Source organism: Austrofundulus limnaeus, unplaced genomic scaffold (genome assembly GCF_001266775.1).
Source record: "Austrofundulus limnaeus strain Quisiro unplaced genomic scaffold, Austrofundulus_limnaeus-1.0 Scaffold1473, whole genome shotgun sequence".
Classification (NCBI taxonomy): Eukaryota; Metazoa; Chordata; class Actinopteri; order Cyprinodontiformes; family Rivulidae; genus Austrofundulus; species Austrofundulus limnaeus.
The window spans coordinates 26,847-49,872 of NW_013953875.1; the positions used below are offsets into that span (position 1 = coordinate 26,847).

Here is a 23,026-nt window from a genome sequence, read left to right on the forward strand (position 1 = left end):
AGCTAATCATGGAACTGGACCGGGTTGGAACCAGGACCTGAGTCAGGCTGCAGGCAGGAGAGGYGGTGTTTTGTCACAGTCTGTTTGTTTTCTTGGTTTGTCTAGTGTTTTTCAGTGTTCCCCTGTGTTACTCTGCCCTGCAGCCCCGCCCACACTCACCTGTTTCCTCTTGTCTCCTCCAGGTGTTTCTCATTGTCCCTCATNTGTTACTCTGCCCTGCAGCCCCGCCCACACTCACCTGTTTCCTCTTGTCTCCTCCAGGTGTTTCTCATTGTCCCTCATCATTTGTCTTTATATTTGGTGTCTTGTCCTCAGTCTGTGTCTGATTGTTGTTTACAGCCAGCGTGGTGTCCTCCCGTGGCCCTGTTCTTTGTGCCTTTTTCTGAGAGTTATTCTTGTAAGTTGTTGCTGCAACTGCAGCCCTCCTTTGTTTATTAAATCTTTTTACTTTCGGACTGTTTTTTCAATCAATCAATCAATCAATCAATCAATCAATCAATCAATCAATCAATCATCTTTTGTTCCTGGCCTGTATTGTGTTTAAAAATCAAATCAGATAATTTTATAATGAAAAAACAAACTTATAATTACCAAAGAAGTCAAACTGTTTAAGGTTGACCACTAGAGGGCGACATTTTCCACCAGTTAAAAAAGACGTTTTTAATTTCCGGTTTCAACTTCAAAGTAATTTCTCTGTTGGTTTGTGTGAGAATGGATTAGTATGCTTCAGGACTCCCAATTATGTTTAACAGTAATCAAGTAATCAAGTAATAAAGTAATAAAGTCTGGGGTGATTATCCTGAAATGGTTTTATATTTTTCCGCGTCGACTCGTTTAAATCACTTCACTCGACAGAATRGAGCGCTTTTATTTTGAAACGCCCCTCGGCGGTATCCTGTCCTCGTTCTTCCGGGTGTTTTATTTAATTTCGCTTATGCAGGCTGGCGAACTTTACTGCCCCGTTGTTGGGCTTTGATTGTAGCTGAAGTGATGGTGAGATTAAGATTCCGGTTTTAGGACCGACCRGGTGCCGCGGACATGTCCTCCCAGACCGGCAGTACCGCTTCGGGGATCCAGGGACTTCTTCTGAAACTTCARGAGTCTCTTTCAGACGAAGACTCCCGCTCCGCAGCTTTGAAATGTCACGATATTATCGGTGATTTGGGTCAGGAGTGCATGCTAACAACCACCGAGACTGAGCTCGGTAAGACACAAACAGACCCTGGCTGGAGCACTCATATCCCACGCGCCAGACTCCATTTATAAACTGACGGTTTTATCACAAAAACACTTCTGTTGTTAGTTAAACAGTAAAAAAAGCAAGAAGGAAAAATGTTTTATGGGTTTTAATGTGCTGCTCATCAATTCGTCTTACAGGAAACACTTCAAACTCTTAACACACCGTCACATACTTAGAGTCTAAATCATCAGCCCTCCACCACCGTGCTTGACATATTATTGTGTTTGCTGCAGTGCATTGTGGGTAAACCACCTGTACTTTGGCCTGGTTTTGTGGTTCAAAACCTAAGTCGTGTTTTTCTGCTGCAGCTATTTTCCTTTTGTAATCGCCCTCTCGTGACCTTTCACCTTCCCTGGCTGATGGGTAATAGCTGAGGTCTTTRAGGGGGGCTCTGATTGATTGTTGAACCCCCTGGGTAAAGCTTATGACCATGATCCCTACATGTATGGGTCACAGAAGAAATATTTCTGATAAGTTTTATCTTCTGATCAAGCTTTGCAGACATCGCTGCTGTTCTCTAAAGACCATGGACTGCTCAGCTTCCTCAGGAAGTCCCTGCCATTCAATGAGGTACGGAGTAAAAATAAATAATCACGTCATCAAATAAAAAGTTTAATTGTTTAAAGAAAAAAAGTGTGTTTTCCAGCTGCGGGACACCCGGGTGGAAGTTTTYGTGTTTCTGGAGAAGTTTCTGGACAAAGTGTCGCCGAGAGTCAAAGGTTGGGACAAAACCTACGCCACCGACATAAAAGTAAGCTTTAAAACTTAAAAATACGAGTCTCTGCGCTTTATTTACACACGTTCARTTTGTTTATTCTTTGTTTTCCTGCAGGACGTGTGCATGGTCGTGTACACAAAGGAGAAAGTCGCTAAATGTCGAACTCCGCTGCTGGAGCTGCTGATAAAGGTTAAAACCATTATTTTTAAACATGTAGGAACCCTGTAACATGAATTTTCAGTCGGTGTGCTTTTGTTGCTCCTGAGGACACGTGTTGTCGACGTCTCCACAGGTCCTCCAGACGACCAAGTCTTCCAGCGTCGCTGCAGACTTCAGAATCTGCGACATGTTCAACAAATTCTACAGCGAGCTGTGCCAGAAGAGCAAGTTACCTGACACAGGTGGGTCCGCTCTTTGGCCCAAATATGGGATAAATCTTGTGCCAGCAGGAATTGAATTTGAATTGCTCAGATTGAATCTGAATGTGCATAATTTGAAATTGAATGCATTGTTTTGAAAATAAATTTCACTAAATTTAAAGTTTTGTATCTGAATTAATTTTCTTTTAAACTGTATTTTGGTTTATTAAAAATTCAGTTTGACTACTTTCACTTTCAGTTCCATAATTCAGATTTTTGTGTCACATCCTGGTCCTTGAGAAAGCCAGGCAGAGTAATCAAACACAGATCCACAGATTTATGTTTCACTTTGGTGAAGTTTCCCTTCTGGATGTAACAGAGTTGATGCAATCCACTGTAAAAGTGATAAAAACAGACAAAGTTATTTTATTGCAGTGATTAATTTTACATATATGTAGAAAATATTACATTTACATCACATCATGGATCAGTCAGCAGCAGCATCTGATCAATATGTGATCCATGATGTGATGTAAATGTAACATTTTCTACATATAGGTCAAATTAATCACTGCAATAAAATAACTTTATCTGTTTTTGTCACTTTTACAGTGGATTACATCAGCTCTGTTACATACAGAAGGGAAACTTCACCAAAGTGAAACATAAATCTGTGGATCTGTGTTTGATTACTCTGCCTGGCTTTCTCAAGGACCAGGATGTGACACAAAAATCTGAATTATGGAACTGAAAGTGAAAGTAGTCAAACTAAAATTTTAGTAGAACAAAATACAGTTTCAAAGCAAATTAATTCAGATGCAAAACTTTGCATTCAKTTTCAAATTKTGCACATTCAGATTCAATCTGAGCAATTCAAATTCAGTTCCTGTTGGCACAAGATTGATCCCATACTCAAAGCTCGAATTTAACCCCAAATGTTTTTATTTTGTTTGTAACATTTTGAATTACACAACATTTCGATTGTTRGTTTTGTGACAGTTCTGGGGAAGATCTACGAGTTGTTGGGAGTTCTTGCAGAAGTTCATCCGAGCGAGATGGTCAACAACTCGGACAAGCTGTTCAGGGCTTACCTGGGGGAGCTCAAAGACCAGGTGTGCTTTACGCCCAGATGTTTCTGCTCCGAACTTCAGGGTTAAATTACTCTAATAAACCCTTCAGATCTGATCTGACWTGTTTTCTCCACTTCAGATGACTTCCTCCACAAAGGAGCCCAAACTTTTCGTTGTTGCTGGATGTTTAAGAGGAATCACGGCCCTGATGGTGAACTTCACTAAAACCATGGAGGAAGGTGGCTGACGCTGTTTTATCTTATAAATATTATTAATATTATCTCTGTGTGTCGACACAARGCTTAGTTTATCTCTGCCTCGCAGACCCAGCAACTTGTAAGGAGATATTTCAGTTTGCTCTGAAGTCGATTACTCCTCAGGTTTGGCTTTTATAAAGTRTATATGTAATAATTTCACTCTGTCCTGTCTCCTGGCTGACTTTTAATCCTGGTTTCCTGCAGATGCAAATGAACCGTTACGCCGTCACCTTCGGTAAGACTCACCGGTTGTTGTTTTCTGRGCCATAGAAGAATATCTCCTCTGACTGCGTCTGTTTTTACCAGCCGGGCTCAGGTTGCTGGCCCGGCACGCGTCCCAGTTCAGCAGCTGCCTCATGGACCACTACAGGGTTCTGTTTGAGACCATGTGCAGGCTCTGCGGGCACATCAACGGTGAGATGAAGAAGACCAGCTACTTCGCTCTGGAAGCCTTTCTCAAACAGGTGAGGCCCTCAGATCCTGARCGACCTGCTGACCCGCTGGGTCCTGACCCTCCGCGGTCTTTTTGTTTTCAGGTGGCCCTGTTGGTGGCGGGGAACATCGAAGAGCATAAAACCAAGTTAAAGTTCTTCATGCAGAAGTTCTGRGGCATCATTAAAACCATGGACTCCACGCACAAAGAGCTGTCTATTGCTATACGAGGATACGGATTCTTTGCTGCTGTAAGTTAAAGACGTTCTGTGAAAAGAACAATTAATATCTTACCTGTTGWAGAAGAATCTTTGAACATCCTCAGTTTGGAGAAATTAAGGTTAATTGAGGTCAAATTGACAAACTAAACAAGTGGGACTGAGACTGGTTTAAACCTGGCTCTGATTTTRCCCCAGGTGGGTTTGTTGGCATCAGTTTGGTCTAAACACAATCCGCCCTCAGCCAGGTTGTAGGACCACCTGTTTATTACCAGAACTTCTCTTGTCTCTCAGCTACCAGTTATTWAAAAGGGATTAAATTATTCTAATCATATAAACCATTTTTATCTTTGAGGGTCTTATTTACCCCTCCAAATATTTTTTTAATCAAACTTCATCTGAGTCCTCATCAATAAAAACAAATGTTTAGTTTGGATGTTGTTAATCAGTGGAGTATCAGATGAATTTCACTTTAGTTCTGGTTGTTTTAGAGCTGARTGACCTGGAACATYCATGTTRGTTYACTGGTCGTTAACAGGTACTTATTTGGTCATTAAAAGGTACAATCTTAGTGATTTAAATAAGTAAACTTTACGTTTTTAAAATTTAAACAAGTAATTTTGGAGGTTTTTAGTAATTCTTTATCTCCATGTGTTTTAGAAATGGACATTCAGGACTGTAATCTTGAAATCCATCTTTCATCTGTAGAAATAATGAAAAACCAACCTGAGACAGGTTTGAGACACCTGGGATGACTTCACAACTATGAAGTTTGTTTCATAGATTATTTTGAACACTTTTAAACCCAGGAGAGGACTGAGAGCCTCTGTGACCCTCAGGAGGAACCCTGTACTTGTTGAGCTCTGTTCACCAGTCGGTCTCCAACAGTCACAGCTGTGCAGGAAACAGCTGCAGCACGCTGCGGTGGAGTTTTACTCACTCAGCTCCTTCTCTGACGTTGTGTCTTTGGACCATCTTATGAAGCTGTTTGAGGGTTTCATTTTGTAACAACTGCTCTGATGTGTTTTTTTTCTTGCAGCCGTGTAAGAAGGTCTGTCCTCAGGATGTGGACCTGATGTACACCGAGTTGATCCAGCGCTGCAAGCAGATGTATCTGACAGAGTCTGACAGGGAGGACGACAGCTTCTACCAGCTGCCCAGTTTCCTGGACTCTATAGCCAGCGTCCTCATCCACCTGGATAAGGTAAAGAAAGCAAACATCAGCAGGTGGGCTCAGGTTGACCACTCTGACTCTGTAACTCCTCGTGTCCTCAGATCCCAGAGGTGTACACGCCGTTACTGGAGCGCCTGCTGGTGGTGCAGATCGACAGCTTCCCTCAGTACAGCGAGAGGATGCAGGGCGCCTGCATCCGGTCCATCCTGAAGGTCCTGGTGGCCATGGCCTCCAAGGGTCCGGTCCTGTGGAGTTTCATCAGCTCTGTGGGTACGATCAGTTCATGAAACCGTTGTGGGAAGGTTTTATTTAAAACATTTCTGCTGCAATAGTTTGGTCTTTCTCTTTATTTATTTATTGATCTTCCAGTGCACCAGGGCTTGATTCGAGTCTGTTCTAAACCCATCCTCCTCTCTGAGGTCAGACTTGTTTTATGTTTTTCATTTTTTAAACAGAAGTTTAGTCTCTTTATTTGGTATTAACATGATTTCTGTTGTTATATAAGGAGGCAGAAAAGGGTGAGTCCTCTGAAGTCAGGACTGGAAAATGGAAAGTTCCCACCAGTCACAACTACCTCGCTCTGTATAAAGGCCTTCTAGACTGTGATCATTTGAAGGTACAGGTGTTTCCTGTTGTTTTCCTTCATTTATTTGTTACTTTCAACCTGTTTGTTGGTAGAAACAGAAGTCTGCGGTGAAATGTTGTCGTGTTTCGTTCCTCCTGCAGGACTCAGGATTTTTGGACGGGTCTTTTGAAAGCCAGAACGCAGCCCTCGGCTCTCTGAGTCGTCTTCTGTACGACGAGCTGGTGAAGTCGATTCTGCGCGTCGTGGAGAAGCTGGACTTGTCTGTGAAGAAAATAACAACAGGAGAGGAGGTGAGGTGACCTCTGGTGTTTGACCACTTTTTCTTCTCTGCAGAGTTGGTTAAAATGTCTGGTTTCTTCTTATTGATGCCTGTTTTATCCAGTCAGAAACTGGTTCTGATGTGTTTGGATCACCCAGCTGATCCCAAGTTTCAACTGTGCAGCTCTTGATTTGAGATGAAGAGTTTTTATTATTCTAGCCACTTCGCCTCAAAGAAAACTTTTAAATCTTTGTGATTTCTTAATGTTATTATTATAATCCATTATTTATTTTGCAAAACAAAAAGCAATAAGGATAATTCACGAGGCTGGATACAGGGATCACATCAATTCACTGTTCTCTTTGTCAAAACTACTCAAATTTACAGATCTTGTAGAGGTACAAACAACACTAATAACATTTAAAGCAAAAAAACAAATTATTACCAGGTAATATTCAGACATTATTTGTTGAAGGGGAGAGGAGTTATCATTTAAGGGCTCAGTTTAACTTTAAATCAAGGATTGTTCATACAACTCACAAAGGGTTTAGTATTTCTGTTGGTGGAGTGAAACTGTGGAACTGAAGGAACYTCCAACATAAAAAAAAAWTAAAGGACAGGTATAAAAATATTATTTTCAAAAGATATAGTGATGCTGAGTGTGTGTGATCTTTTTTTTTTTGCAATATATGGAGATGTTTGGGGCTGTGTACATATGCGCGTACGTGTGTGTGTATATTTATGTGTGTATGCATATACACTGCATGTAGATGTACATTTATGTTTATGAATATATTCTGGTATTWAAATTAGTAGGTAAACAGATTGTTATTTTAGTCTTTATGAAATTGTAACTTAGAATAAGGCAAAAGAAGAATTTAATTTWGTTTTTTAATAAGCTTTGGAGAAGGTGGGAATAAATACGTTTTTACTTCTTCCCATTCCTTTTCAAATATGTTAATTTTGTCAACACTTTTATCGTTTTTTGTTTTGTTTTGTATACATGTTTGAAATAAACTAACTTGCAAAAGAAAAATATATCAAAACCAAAGTCCCTCCATCTCAGYGAAACAGATGATGCGTGTTATATAATCAGTCCACTCTACAAAAGAAACAGTTCAGATAACTCATTAAAAGCCCCACATTATCACTACATTAATGTCTACAACTTTTGACAAGCTGCAATTCTTTAATTGATCAGAGTCCCTATAATCTGTTGTCTTCCAGGGGTCGGATGACTCCGCCCACATCCTGCCATCGTCTGACCCCACATCTCATCTGCTGCCCAACAAGGTCAAAGACTTCACGGCCTTCATCAACCTGGTTGACTTCTGCAGGTAAACAGCAGATTTGTAACCACGAGACACCTGACGTATCTCACTGAATCCAACCGTTTAAAGGTCTAATTGTAATTTATTTGTTGCAGTGAGTTGTTGGTGAACAAACACGTGGAGTATTTCCACTCCTGGATGTATCCCCTGAGCCATGAACTTATCCTCCACTCCATAAGAAACCCTCTCGTCAGCGGATTTTACAAGCTGCTGTCCGTCACCATGAAAATCTCCAGGAGAATCAAGTACTTCCAGGTCATATTTTCATTTAATGTTTTTAATTTCAGCTTTCAGGCTGAACTCGTAATCACATGAAAAATCTTTTTAGAATTGTGTTAATTATTAATTTAAAAGAAAAAAAATGTGTTATTTTGCTTTTGAACAGGGAGTTGGTCTCAGAAGTTCTGCATCCCATCAGGACGACACGGTTAAAAGTGCTTGTTTTGCGCTCTTCTCAAAGTTTGGAAAAGAGGTAGTTCCTCATTTTGTCAAAAAGAAATGTCTTGTTGTGAGTTCGACATATTAGAGTGTGATGTGTTGTGTGTGTGTGATGACCACCAGGTGTGTGTGAGCATGAAGCAGTACAAAGACGAGCTCCTGGCGTCCTGCTTGACCTTCGTCCTCTCGCTGCACCACAACATCGTGGCTCTGGACATGAAGGCCTACTGTCCTGCTCTGGAGGTGGGATTCTTCAGAGATAAATACACACACATGCTGTATAACTGGAGTTTGGTTTTAAAACTTTTAAAAACATCATTAATCTGAGATGAACATGTGGTTAAATCTCTAAAAGTCATCAGACTTGAACTGTTCTTGTGTAAAACTTGTTAAAGATATCAAATTATCAGTTCAGTCATGTAAAAATCCAACTTTCTGAGACCCTACCTACCTACCTACCTACCTACCTACCTACCTACCTACCTACCTACCTACCTATCTACTTACTTATACCTACCATTCCACCCCATCTATCTATCCCATCGATTTATCTTACCTTTATACTTATTTTCAGACTTACATTTCTACCTACTTACATTTATCCCTACCCTACTTACCTTACCTTTCTACTTCCCTCTAGACTTATCTTTCTACCTACACTAACTACCTTTCCTTCCTACTTACCTCCCTATCTACCTACCCACCCTCCTTATCTTACCTTTTTACTTCCCTTGATACCGTTCTACCTACTAACCCTACCTAATTACCAGTGGTGGACAGTAACAAAGTACTTTTACTTTATTACTGTAATTAAGTACATTTTTTGAGTATCTGTACTTTACTTGAGTAGTTATTTATTTGGGAACTTTTTACTTTTACTCCACTACATTTCAAAGACAAATATTGTACTTTTTACTCCACTACATTTCTAGGAAGCTTGTAGTTACTTGTTACTTTTAGATCAGCATATTATAATCCGCTGTAAAAAAAAAAAAGAAAAGAAAAAAATCTGTTGTTCCGGTTTTTCTTTTCATGAAATGCAATTGGCCACAAGCTATGTTCGTCACAAAGGTAACCAATCACATGCGTAGCTTATAGCCTACGTCACACTCGTTAACTCTCGGTAGCGGAGCGCGCGCTCCCATCACTTTACTTTCATTTCAAGCAGAACCAGACAAAAGAAGAAGATGCAATGGAAACCATTGAGGAAACGCAAGGAGAGAAACCAGCACACCCATGGCCACATCTCAGTTCAATGTTCGAGGTTTTAGGACTTAAAAATAATACGTATCAGTTCAAATGTCTTCTCTGTTTACCACGGGTAAATTACCTTTCAGCATTCCATAACTCACCATCTAACCTGAGAAAGCACATTGAGGTAAGTCAGCAAACTTTTTTCTCACTAGTTTAAACGCTTTAAATGAAGTTGASTTTAGTTAGAGTGGTTGTGGTTTAATGCTGTGAGAGATGATTGAAAAATAGCCGACCATTGTGTGCTAACTGCTAGCTTAGAGCACTGTGCAGGTGCCCCTTGGGGCTCTGTGCTCGGGATCCCTCTCAGACCCTTGGGCTCTGGTCTTCCCTATGTCTGCCTCGTGTCTTGGGGGTTGGGTCTCGGTCCTCCACAGTCACTATTAAATATTCCATTGGAGACATCTTGTATATACACACATGTTCACAACCGCTCACAAACAGGTGCTCTGATCCAGGGGTTCTGACTGGTCACTGAGTGTGTATATATGTCTATGTGTATATACTGACAATATTTATGAATGTAGGCATGTATGTATGTATATCTTTATATATGTATGGGTATGTGTATATTTTTATATATGCCCTCCATGTATTTATCCATTTATTTTTCAGGTGAGTGGACAGATGTTGGGTGTGTGGTCCTGTGTTTTGTTGGTGTATATTTATTTTACTTCTAATCACTATTTCAATGTTTCTATCTTTCTAATCACTTCTCTCTCTGTTTTTCTCTCTGTCTCTATTTTCTCTTCACTTAAAAAAGTCACTGATGATGAAGAAATAAATAAAATAAATAAACTAATATTTAGTTTTGTTTTCTACTGAAGTGACAAAAAAGAAAAGTAAAAAAGAGAATGTAATTTGTACTTTTACTTTGTACTTAAGTACTTTAAAATGCATGTACTTCTGAATACTTAAGTATTTTCAAAAGTAAGTACTTCAGTACTTTTACTTGAGTAGATTTTTGACTGAGTAACTTTTACTTGTAGTGGAGTAGATTTGACCATGAGTATCAATACTTTTACTCAAGTACTAGAGTTGAGTACTTTGTCCACCACTGCTAATTACCTTTACTTACCTTATCTACCTGTCCTTCCTACTTACCTCTATGGGTGTCCAGATCCGATATTGATATTGGATATCGGTCCGATATGAGCCAAAAAACAACAATTGGATTTTATCGGCCTACATCTAAAATCTCTGATAAACCATCACTCTGATAGAAGCAGTCCGCTCCAGCTTCTCTACCCAGCAGCGCTTTAAAAGTACTTTTTGTTTTTATTATGTTTTATTTTTCAGGGTCTTCCTATTTATTTTATTTGATTAAATTGTAGAATGTTCTTCAGTTTAAAATGTATGTGATCCATTGGTTAAAAATAAATGGGTCAGTATTTCTCATACCTACTCTTTTTCACTGTTTGACCTGATCAAGACTTTTCTAAGATTTCACACTACAAAATAGGTAAAAGTGTGTGATTCGTACTGATATGGTATCGGGTCAGTAGTATCGGCCAATTCTCAAAGTTGCAATATCGGTATCGTATCGGAGGTGAAAAAGTTTTATCGGGACACACCTACTTTCCTTACCTTTCTAACCTTTAGACTTACCTTTGTACCTACCCTACCCATTCTACCTGTCCTTCCTACGTACCTTCCTATCTTTTCACCTGCACACCCTACTTACCTGAACCCTACCCAACCCCACCTTCCTCTCCACCCACACATAGTTTCTACAGAGTTTTACTTTATGCCGATGATGTCTTGGTGTACATTTGTTCTGTTGATTGGCTCCAGACAGCTCTGAGGCTGGGTCTGAGCCACGTTCCTCTGGCCAACACAGCCCTGGATGCTCTCGAGGACTGGTCCTCCAACATTACCCAGGAGACGATGCGGTCCTGCTACAAGGAGATCCTGCCGCTCCTCGATGGATACCTGAAGACCTCCTCTACTAATGGTAAGACAAACTCTGTCACGTTGGTCCTTGTTTATAAGTTTTATTGGATGATGTTTTTTCTTCAGACAAAGATGAGAGCAAATGGGAGGTGATGTCTTCTTTGTCTTCGAGAAGTGACCGGGGGTACAGCAGAGTGATGACGAGGCTGTTAAAGAAGTCCAACCAGCTCTCTACGGTAACAAAACAAACGTTTTGTAACTTTTATTTAATTATGTGAATAATGAGTCAGGATTCACACTTTTGTTTTCATGTTTTATTGTAACTTTCCTGTAAGTTTTCTACTAATAACTCAAAATTTTGTGCTTTTTTTATCCGTTTAATATCAATGTTCAGCTCATTCAGAGCATTCTGATCAATTTTAAAATTTTAGAGCTTTAAACGTTTTAACACTTTATTTTTTCTTAATCAAAGAGATCCAAACATATTGTTTTTTTTTAATCTGCAAACTGGTTCTGTTTTTGTTTTTATTTTTATGTTACTTTTAGCTTTTACTCTTTATTCTGCTACATTTAGCTTTCAGTCATACTTTAGGTACATTTAGCTTTTAGCTAGCCTTTTGCTTTAATCGTTACCATTGTGCTAGTTTTAGCTTTCAGCTTTTTTGTTTTCTAATTTTTAGCTAGCTTTTTGTTACTTTATTAGCCTTTAGATAGAATGAGAAAATCTATTGCTAATTTTAGCTGCCAGTCCACTACATTTAGCTACATTTTAGTGGCTTTTGGAACTTTTAGCTTTTCTTTGATCATTTACTACTTAACTTTCAGCAGAAATTATGCTACTTTTTTGATACTTATTTTTTAGCTAGTCTTTTGCTACGTTTAGCTTCTAGCTTACATTTTGACCTTTTAATTTTGAGCTGTTTACAATGTTTAGAGAGCCTTTTGCTACTCAGTGTGTGTTATCTTTAGCTTCAAGGTAGTGTTTTGTTCCTTTTTGGCTTTATTTTTTCTCAGTTTCAGCTTCTTTAGCACATCTCATTTAGCTCTTAGCATTCAGACATCATTTTAGCTGAAAATCTTTTTTGTTTTGTTTTGTTTTGTTTTTATTTCCCACCTTAAAAGTCAAGGCAGCTTTATTTACAAAGCTTGTTTCAGCTACCGGGCAATTCAAATGAATTTATGTAAACAATTAAAAACATTTTGACAAAGTGCAAAAGAAAAATTAAAGCTTATAAAAAAATAAAAATATAAAATTACTGATGCTCAGAGGAAGAATATATGAAATGTTGAAGATTAAACATTGATGATGATGATGATGATAATAATAAAAATAAATCAAACTTGATTAGCTGCTTCCTGCGTGCAGGAAGACGCTCCTCTGGTCCTGCTCAGACTCAGGGTGGTGAAGCTGCTCGGTCGTCTGGGAGGGAAGCTGAACAGAAACCTGGTCACTGGTGAGACTCATTCTTTTCATTTTGTTATACAGTATGTGAGTGTTTTTACAGCGTTGTTGGTAAACAGCTGGTTTTTGTTGATAATAAGATGCTTTTATTGCGAACAGTGGTCTCCTCAGAAGAAAGGATGAAGAAGTTTGTCGCCTGGGATTCGGAGAAACGCCTCAGCTTCGCCGTGCCTTTCACCGACATGAAGCCGGTGATATACCTGGACCCGTTTCTGCCTCGGATCAGCGAGCTGGCTCTGTCCACGAGCGATCGGCAAACCAAGGTAGGTCCTCTTCAGTTCGCTGCACGTTCAGAGACACAGACGCTCAGGATCTGCTCGCCTGTCTCTGCAGGTGGCGGCCTGCGAGCTGCTCCACAGCCTGGTGGTCTACATGGTCGGGAAGAGTGCTCAAATGGTCGAAGGGGAGAACAGACTGCCGCCGATGTACAAGCTGCACAAAAGACTGTTTCCTGTTCTGCTGCGTTTGGCCTGCGATGTCGATCAGGTGTGTGGGACCTTTATTTTGAAGTTGTCACAAAGTTATTGTTGGATGAACAGTGGTGGGCATAGATAACCAAAAACTTAGGTTCACTAACCACTGATCTGCAAGAACCTTAGTTCAGCTATCGTTAAACTGCTAAAACAGAGTTCAAAATTAGTAGAAGCTAATGCTAACTGCCAGCACACATGTGAGATCCTCACAAACTTGTAAGTTTTCTATTGATTTAATCTGAAGTTGGTCATCTGTGGCAAATCGGCCAATCCAAACCAGAGTTATAGCTCTGTATAACTTGAGACAGCTTTACCCTTTCAAAATAAAAGCATGGTTTGAGTTTATATTTGAGAAATACCCTTTGAAGTTAGTCAAACCACAAACAGCAAATACTTTACCATGTTTTACTGTATATGTAGTCAGTTTTTGTGTTTATTTAAATTTTGTTAAATGTTTTTTGTTGTGCTCCCCCTGTTAACAATAGGTGTTAATTAGGTGTCAACGATAGCCATGTGATGTGAGTATCAGTCACATGGAAGCAGTGCTTAAAAGCCTGAATTTTGCCTGAAACTCTCAGACTGAAGAAGTCTCTTGGAGGAGAGACGAAACGTTTCATTAGAGAAGAACCCGTCCAGAAAACCTATACAATTTTTTTCTTGTTGTGCTCTTAGTTTGAAGTTTAGCTGCTAAAGATGCTACATGCTACACACACAGTGACATGTTGAGCACTGCTTGTAAATGAGAAGCTAGTTCCTCTATTAGCAGGACTGTTCCAACCACTGGCAACCAACAACTTAACTTTTGAAGTTGACTTGGTTCAAGATGGCTGCCGCAGCCAACTGATGTTTTAAAACAAAACAGTATTTGCTCAGATTGATCTTCAGAGTATATTCTGAGCGCTAACTGATTGAGCTAATTTTTTTAATAAGTAAATGGACCATGTTTGTCTGTTAGGAAAATCTCTGGAAATCTTTGGAGCCAGGCTAACTCAAGACGGCTAAGCTACCGTAGCTAACGCAGAACGTTTTTTTTCTCTTGCAGGTAACCAGGCAGCTGTTTGAGCCGCTCGTTATGCAGCTGATTCACTGGTTCACAAACAACAAGAAGTTTGAGAGCCAGGACACAGTGGCTGTTCTGGAGGCCATTCTGGTAAGAGTTTGGATTCTGTCGAGTCTTTGCCATCATTGTGTTTTAGAGCCACATGTTGAGTTTTTCTTTGCCTGGTCGTGTTGTGTCTTCAGGACGGTGTGGTGGACCCGACGGACAGCACTCTCAGAGACTTCTGTGGCCGCTGCATAGAGGAGTTTGTCAAATGGTCCATCAAACAAACCACGCCCAGGCAGCAGGAGAAGAGCCCGACCAACATGAAGTCCCTGTTTAAACGCATCTACAGCCTGGCTCTCCACCCCAACGGCTTCAAAAGACTCGGAGCCGCTCTGGCGTTCAACAGCATCTACAGACAGTTCAGGTCGGACATGGTCCTGTCTGGATTGTTGCTTTTAGCTTCACTTTAGCTTTTCCATAAAGGTGCTGAGTCATGCTACTTCCAAACACTTGGTGTTACTTTAATCGTTTACATATTCAAAACATTCAGAACTTCACCTAAAATAAAACTCCTCACAAAAATACAATAAAATGTCATCAATTCCCTCAAGAAACAAAAATCGAACAATAAGCTTGATTTATTTCTCTTCTTTTTCTGCTAATAGCTTATAGCTAGCCCTTTAGTAATTTAACTTATTAGCAACTGTTTTCCCGCTACATTAATTTTAGCTTTTAGCTTCTTTTTTAGCTACAGTTTTGCTACATTTAGCTTTAAGCTACCATTATAGTATTTTTGAAAATTTAAGCTACTATTGCATAGTAGGTTACACTTTTTGGCTTCTGTTAAGTTTGTTTTAGCGTTTAGCATCTGTTTTACCATTTATAGCTATTGTTCTGCTCATGTCAGCTTTATTGTTGTGTTGCTTTCTGTTACCATTTTGCTACATTTAGCATTTAGCTATTTCAGCTTTTGTTTTTGCTCATTTCAGCCTCTGTTCTGATAATTTTGGCTTCAATTTTGTTATTTTCAATGTCCATTCTGCTCGTTTAATCATCTTTTACACACTTTTCAGACTGTGTTTTACTCTTTCAGACTGTGTTTTACTCTGTGTCATCACTTATTCAGAACTCAACATTCAGCCTCACTTTAAAAAAAAAAAACAGTTTTCCTATCGGTCTCAGTGTTTGGGATTCTTTATGTTTGTATCCATTCATCAGATCTTGCGTTATGTCTGTTTAACTTTCAGGGAGGAGAACTCCCTGGTGGAACAGTTCGTCTTTGAAGTTCTGGTCATTTTTGTTGAAAGTCTGGCTCTGGCCCACTCAGATGAGCGATCTATGGGTATGTTACAGACAGCAGATTCAGTTTAGCCTTAAGTGTTTATCCAGTAAGAAAACGTTTTTCTGTCTGTGTTGCAGGAACACAGCAGCAGTGTGGCAGTGCCATCGACCACCTGAAGAGAATAATCAAACACAAAGCTCCGACTCTCAACCAGCACAACGCAGAGAGACGCATCCCGAGGTCCGATCTGTACTATAATCATCCTCCAGGAAATGATGAAAGATATAAAATAATATTTTAGCTGTGGTTGTGTTTTAATTTGAATAAAACTCTTAGAAAGTAACCATTTAGGTTATCACATTTAAAGCTGAATAACTTTTAGAAACAGTTTGGTCCAATATGGCTGCCACAGCCGACAGATCCAGCAGTAATTAATTAATTAAACTGTACCGCTGTGTCTCACCTGTTTCAGAGGTTTTCCACCTGAGGAGAAGCTCTTCCTGTCAGACGTCGTCGTTTGGCTCCTGAACCAGTGTGGCCGACCGCAGACAGAGTGCCGCCACAAGTGCATGGAGCTGCTCTACGAATTTATTCCCCTCCTCCCAGGTCTGAACAGGAAGCTCAGAAAAATCTGATATTCTGTTTCAAAAGAAATTAGTTTTTTCTGTTAGAATACAGAAAAAAAGCTGTGTGTAGAATAACTTTTCTTTAGTTAAAACTAGCAAAACAAAAGCGCAATGCAGGAGCTAGAAACTAAAATGGATAAACTTTAGCTAAAAGCTAAAATAAATAAAACCATAGCTAAAAGCTAAAATTACTGAAGCCATACCTAAATACGAAAATTAAAATATAGCTTAGAGCTTAAAATTGTAAAACATTAGCTAAATGTAAAACCTAGCTAAATGTAGCTGAAAGGTAAAACGAGAAAAGTGATACTAAAAGGACATGACTGAGACAGACAGAATAGGGAATCAAACTGGCAACACACCAGTTACTCAACGACTCCCCTAACCACTCTTCCATGGCCGCCTAAAACAGCAAAATGATAGCTTAAAGCTAAACTTAGCAAAATTGAGCTTAAATTAAAAGATAAAACTGTAGCTAAAAGCTAAACTTTCAACCATTGAAGCTAAAAGCTATATTTAATAATCAAACTATAGCTAAAAGTTTCAAAAGGTAAAACTGTAGCTGAAAGCTAAAATTACTAAAACTAAACTTAAAATAAAAATTATAGCTAAAAGTTTCAAATGGCAAAATGTTAGCCAATCGTAAAAACTAGCTAAATATAGCTCAAAACTAAAATGATAAAACCCACAAGTAAGCTATAAAATTGGCAAAAACAGTAGCTAAAACTTAAAGCTAAAACTACATAGCTTTTGCTAAAGGCTGAAAATAGCAAAAATAATAGCTTAAAATTAAAATTTACCAAAATGTAGCTGAAAGTAAACGTTTACAAAACTGTAGCTAAAAGCTATGACTGGCAAAACTTTAGCTAAAATATTAAATTAATAAGAAGTAATATATCTAAAAGCTTACAATGGTAAAACAGTAACTAAAAGCTAAACTGAGACAAACAAAGGCTACAATAATTTAACATTTGGACTCAACACAAGTCAAGATGGCTGCCACTGTTAACTGACAGTAGAAAACAGAAAAATGTTTAAAACGCTGCCTGTTTTATTGATATTGAGCTGAGATTTGGTGAAGTAGTAGCTGAGAGTCATTCCCAACATGTACTCTGAGTGCTGATGTCCGTCTGTTAAATAAATATTTCTATGACCACTGATGCATCATGTGAGGTATCACAGGATCACTGCATGTTTTCTGAGGTTTGACCAAATGCTTACAATCCCAGTAAAAAGCTGCTCGGTCTTTAACTTTGTCATCAAACTCACTGTGTTTTCTTTTTTCATCTGATGAAATGTCTGCACGTCAGAGAAGAAATCTCTTCCTCAGTGGGTGGACGGCTTACTGAAGGACCGTGGCGTGGAGTTCCTGATCTCACAGTTTGAAGGCGGGGGTCTCCTCTCCCAGCCCACCCTCAGGGAGCTGACGGGTCCGTTCAGCGTGCGAGCCGTCCTGCAGTGGATGGACCTGCTGCTGGCTGCTCTGGACTGCTACAACACCTTCATCAGCTTGCACATCATCAAGCCTCAGCTCGTTCTCAGTAAGCTCTGAGGTGGAGCTGATCTGGATTTGTTGATGTTTTAAATCCATAATTATCTATCCCTGCTGTTTGTTTCCCAGACTCCAAAGACAAATCCAGCTTCCTGAAAGCGACACACTTCTTCCTGACGGAGCTGGCGGCTCATGAGCTGGCAGCAGCAGAGAGTTGTTTCTCTCTGGGTGAGAGGACCTCCCACTTCAGCCCCAGGGAAGTGGACCAGTACAGCCACAGCAAGTGCACCATCGTGGTCCGTCTGCTGGAGTTCACCTCCATGATCCTGCTGAAAGGAGACCAGGGCTTCTGGAAGGTACCACTGAGGTTTTATTTTGATGCTAAACATTTAGCTCATTCAGTGTTTTGTAACTGTTTTACCTTTTTAGAAGTATCTAACTTTATTTACAAATATTTTCCCTTTTGAAAAACATTCAAATCTGCTTCAGTAAACAGCTTCTATTAAGCTACCTTTTAGCTTTTACCAACATTCTGCTACTTTTAGCTTCGAGCTGGATGTTTGAGACTTGTAGTTTTTAGGTATACCGTTGCATCTATTGGTTAATATTCGGCTGCTTTTAAACAGTCTATTTCTACTTTTAACTTCTGCTGTATTTAGCTTGTAGCTAGCCTTCTATTACATTTAGTATTTAGCCTGATTTTTGCTACTATTGGCTATCACTATGCTTACTTTTAACTTTACCCAATTCTAGTTTCTATTTAGCCTTTTGATACTTTGTCTTTTCTTTTCTAACTAAACTTTTACTACTTTTAGCTTAAATAATGATAAAATTGTGCCACTCTTGGCTACCTTTCTGCTACTTCTCAGCTTTTAACTAGCCTCTGGCTACTTTTTAGTATTGGTGCTTTTAGCTTCTAGCTAGCCTTTTTATTCTTTTTCTTAGTCTTTTCTATTTTTAGTATTTAGCTAGACTTTCACAATAATTAGCTACCATTCTGCTACTTTAAGCTCCCTAGCCCCCACCTACTTTTAGCTTTTGCTATTTCTAGCTAGCTTATTTAAGCTTTTAGCTAGCCTCTTGCTGCTTTAAGCTTGGGACAATAAAAGTTGTTCTTAAATGTACTATTAATAAATTTGATTTTGATTCTTTTAGGTTTTTCTGGACTTTTGCTACTATAAGCTAGACCTTTGCTTTTATCTACCACTTTGCCACTTTTAGTTTCTAGCTAGCTTTTTGATCAGTAGCCAGTGTTTTGCTTCTTTAGCTTAGACACATCAGTTTTAGCTTCTTCAGCAACATATGTTTCAGCTTTCTGTTTGCTTTGCTTTTACTTCTGTTATACTTTTGGGAAATCCTGACTTGTGTTTTTGTCGTTTCGTTCACAGATCCTGGAACAAGATTTATTTTGCTCCGTGTTTTTCGAGGTGACAGCGATGGTGGTGTGCGAGCCGGCCGCTGTCGGGTTCAACATGGCCGACGTGGAGGTGATGAAGAACCTCCCAGAGGTGTGCGTTCCTCTGCTCAAAGCTTTGCTGGCCTCGCCGTACCGCAGCCATCTTGAGAGTAGCTTGCGGACAAAAATCTCACGGAAAAGGTGCGTGAGCACCAGAGTTTGAGCTGGATATTGGAAAGTAGGAATAACCTGTGGTTCAGTAACTGCTTCCTTAAAGACAAAGTAGATTTAATTTTTAAACAAATATGTTGCCGTTCAATATCGTTTTGCAAGCTCTGTATACAAATACAGGCAGTTATAGCAACCAAATATGGGCTTGGCTTATATCAGAAGCCCCGCCCATATTTGGGGGAGTTCCTCTCAATGTGAGAAACTCCAATCAAAAGTAAAAGTCGTCTGTATATTTTTATTTTCTGTCTGTGATAGTGTGGAGCAGCTGTGTGCCGTAGACCTGTACCAGTCGAGCAGCCACCATAACCAGATGGAAATGGTGCTCGCTTCCTGTAAACAGATCCACAGAGCTGGTTTCCTTGGCTCCATTCTGCACAGCCAGGTATGAACATGAACCCAAAACACGCCATCCATTTCTCTAGCAGCTATTCTCCAACAAAAATGCCGCCGTGTGTTTTCTCTTGAAGGATTCAGCCTACGCCGAGTCTGTTGGGTTTAAACTTCTGATGACGGTGTATAAAAGCATAGCTCCTGGCGGGGACAGGAAGGCGCTCCCCTCATTGGACGTCAACACCAAGAGAGTAGCTGATGGTCTGCTTCAGCTGGCCTTTTCTCTCGGCCAACAGGTTGGTCATGTTTTAGATAAACGACAGAGCTAACTGTTTAAATGGTGGATATAATCTTGGAAAACTAGAACATTTCTGTAGAAATGCTGAAGCGTACCGGTGCAGCCTGAAATTCCAACATACATCAGCTTTCTTCTCTGAAACCTAGTAAGAAGTTTAGGACTTCCTTTTTTCAAATTAAAAGCACAAGTGAGGTCATCCAACCTGAGTTGTTTCCACTTTTGTCTTTGAGGTCAGCTAATAACGGTGCTTCAGTGTTTACTCGTAGACTAATGGTACGTTCACACCGAACGCGTTTTGAGCGGCAGGAGCAGCTGATTCACATGCAAAGTCTGTGGTGGACGCGCCTCTGGGGGTCGTGCGTCGCGTCACATACGTTTTGGGTGGTGCGCAAGGAAGGCGGAATGGGCGCAGAGCATTTTCCGCGCATGCGGTGCTGCGGAAGCCGCCGCCGCCAGAGTTCAAATATCTGAACTTTTCGCCGCTCGACGCGTCTCCCACTGAAAACCGAAACAGACGGACTGGAGATCTTTACCTGAAATCGACCATGTGCAGTTGGATTTTTTTTGGCAGGATATACTGTATCAGCACTGATGTGGATCAGCTGCTCAGGACCAAAAAAAAAAAAAGTCCGTCAGCTGGCAGCTTCTGGAGTGACGAAACTAACCGAACAAATCACCTCTAAATCGTCTGGTGAGTTAATTATCTGCTGTGCACGATGTTCACTTCCTTTTTAGTAAATAAATCAAAGCCATTTTCTTTTATTTTATCTTTATTTCACCCGCCGTGTACACGCTCCTCCCACACCCCGCTGCTGCTTGTTCTGGTCTGAACACTAGTGCGTTCTTCGGTCTGAAAATAYMGCGTCCAACGAGAGGCGTTTTGCGCTTTTTGGCCGCTCAAAACGCGTTTGGTGTGAACGTAGCWTGAGCATAACCTCACACTGTATGTCTTGTGTGTTTATCTCATGTCTCTGCAGAGTGAGCAGCTGGTGGATTTACTGCTGAACACCATCATGCTGTCTGTACCAATATCCAGCGGTCACAGTCACAACTTCTCCAGCTTCTCTCACGGCGAGTACTTCTACAGCCTCTTCCAGATGACCATCAACGCCGAGCTGCTGAAGAGTCTGAAAACCACCGTGCCCTGCCTCATGAACGCTGCGTCCCAGAACCCCAACATGGTAGAGTCATTCTTACCTCTGCCAGGGAGGTGGTTTTCTGTAGCGCTGGTTGGTTGGTTGGTTTGTTTGTTGGTTTGTTTGTTGGTTTGTTTGTTTCAAATCAAAATCAAATCAGTAATTAGTTTTGTCCAAATTTAATGATAATTTATTAAGTTGAAACCAAGTTTGTATTTTTACAAATTCTGTTTGTATCATTTCCAACATCCATTCTATATTTTTACCAAAACAAAAAAATGTGGTATCATCTGCAAATAAAACACATTTCAACAACCCTGATACATTTACCAAATCATTTACATATAAAAGAAACAACTTTGGTCCAAGTACAGAGCCCTGTGGAACTCCACATGTGATGTTACAGAGCACAGATCTTACATCATTTATTTGTACAAACTGTTTCCTGTCTTTCAAATAGCTAGATACCCACTGTAGTGCTGGTCCTTTAATACCATATTTATTTAACTTTTCAAGAAGAATGGTGTGATCAGTGGTGTTAATAGGGATTTCCATATCAAATCAATATGAATCATTGTTCTGCCTCCATTCATTTGAATAGCGACACAATTATTATCCACCAGTTTAAGCTAACTGCTAACGCTAAACATACTGTGTGGTCCAGGTGAGCATCCTGCTGAACGGCATGCTGGACCACAGCTTTAGGGAGCGCTCGGTGAGGAAGACTCGGGGGAAGGAGCTGGTGGACGAGGTGCTGAGGAGGTGGGTCAGCCTGCAGGCATGGTGGGAGGGCCCCTCGTCCACGTCGGAGAGTAAAACGGCCACTCTTCTTCTGCTCTCCAAGCTCCTACAGGTGAAGCCAGGTCACAGTCTCATTTTTGTTGGACTCATTTCATTAAACCCTTCCTTTGTTTCCTCAGATCGACTCGTCGGTGTGCTCTGATGTGAGCCACGCAGCGTTCCGCTCAGTGTTTTCCACCTTCACCTCTCTGCTGGTGGACGTGGCCCTGCCTCTGAACCTCAAGGTAACGTTRAGGTTCACATTTTCTCCCGTTAAATAAAATAACCACAACYCTGATCTTTGTTTGGGGTTCTGGTCTGTCTGCTCAGAGCCAGGCCTTGTTGGTGTTGCCATTCTTCACGACCCTAACAGAGGAGCCCCTCGCTGAGCTGCAGAGAGCCCTCGAGGCCCTGATAGCCTCCCACTTCCCCATGCAGTCCGACGAGTTCATCAGGGGCTCCCTGCACCGCAACAACTACATGGACTGTGTCCGGAAGGTGACGACAGGCGTGTGGGGAACCAGCAGGTTAGGTTAGTGTTTGAACAGACACCAGCGTCACCTTTTACTCGTTTTGTTTGGGTTTTTAGTTGCTGGACGCCCTGGAGCTGTCCCAGAGTCCACTGCTGCTCCGGCTGCTGGCAGGAGTCCTGTGCCGGGACAGGAAACACATCATGGAGGAGCAGTTTCAGGCCTGCTTCCAGAAGATRGCCAAGCGGTCAGTAAACCTCACGTTTGTTTGTTTGTTTGTAACGTCAGGCTCCGCTCATCCTGCCTGCTCTGTTTGGGTCAGGGCGAGCGGRGAGCGGCAGCTGCAGCTGCTGTGTACCGTGCACGAGGTGATCCAGCAGGACGAGGTGCCGGTCAGCGCCATGCTGCAGGCCATGACGGAGCGCGTCCTGCTGCCTCTGGCCTCCCACTGCAGCTCCAAGGCCCTCAGCGACTTCTTTATAGCCAACGTCTGCGACATTATGTGCCTCCTGCTGAGCCGCTTCACCAAGGTTTGAACCTTTAATCAGTATGAACAGTCAGTATCTTACCTGCTGAGCCGCTTCACCAAGGTTTGAACCTTAATCAGTATGAACAGTCAGTATCTTACCTGCTGAGCCGCTTCACCAAGGTTTGAACCTTAATCAGTATGAACAGTCAGTATCTTACCTGCTGAGCCGCTTCACCAAGGTTTGAACCTTAATCAGTATGAACAGTCAGTATCTTACCTGCTGAGCCGCTTCACCAAGGTTTGAACCTTA

The 23,026-nt window shown here is 40.8% G+C and overlaps 1 protein-coding gene across 1 annotated transcript; it reads left to right on the forward strand.

Moving 5' to 3' along the window:
• Positions 1–949: 949 nt before the first annotated feature.
• Positions 950–22,777, forward strand: LOC106535502 (DNA-dependent protein kinase catalytic subunit; the record flags this gene model as incomplete). The annotated part of the gene is given in 41 exon segments (XM_014032516.1): positions 950–1,204; positions 1,734–1,810; positions 1,887–1,991; positions 2,073–2,147; positions 2,251–2,359; positions 3,317–3,429; positions 3,527–3,626; positions 3,712–3,767; positions 3,849–3,879; positions 3,951–4,108; positions 4,181–4,327; positions 5,334–5,498; positions 5,570–5,738; positions 5,838–5,887; positions 5,974–6,084; positions 6,195–6,344; positions 7,541–7,650; positions 7,740–7,899; positions 8,030–8,116; positions 8,206–8,325; positions 11,128–11,287; positions 11,353–11,462; positions 12,593–12,680; positions 12,788–12,951; positions 13,022–13,174; positions 14,204–14,311; positions 14,404–14,630; positions 15,454–15,548; positions 15,626–15,728; positions 15,961–16,094; positions 17,425–17,655; positions 17,736–17,962; positions 18,995–19,203; positions 19,489–19,615; positions 19,701–19,859; positions 20,839–21,042; positions 21,662–21,850; positions 21,918–22,022; positions 22,108–22,275; positions 22,367–22,494; positions 22,570–22,777. Coding segments are annotated over 41 exon segments (5,556 nt in total), but the record flags the coding sequence as incomplete, so codon positions are not given.
• Positions 22,778–23,026: the final 249 nt, after the last annotated feature.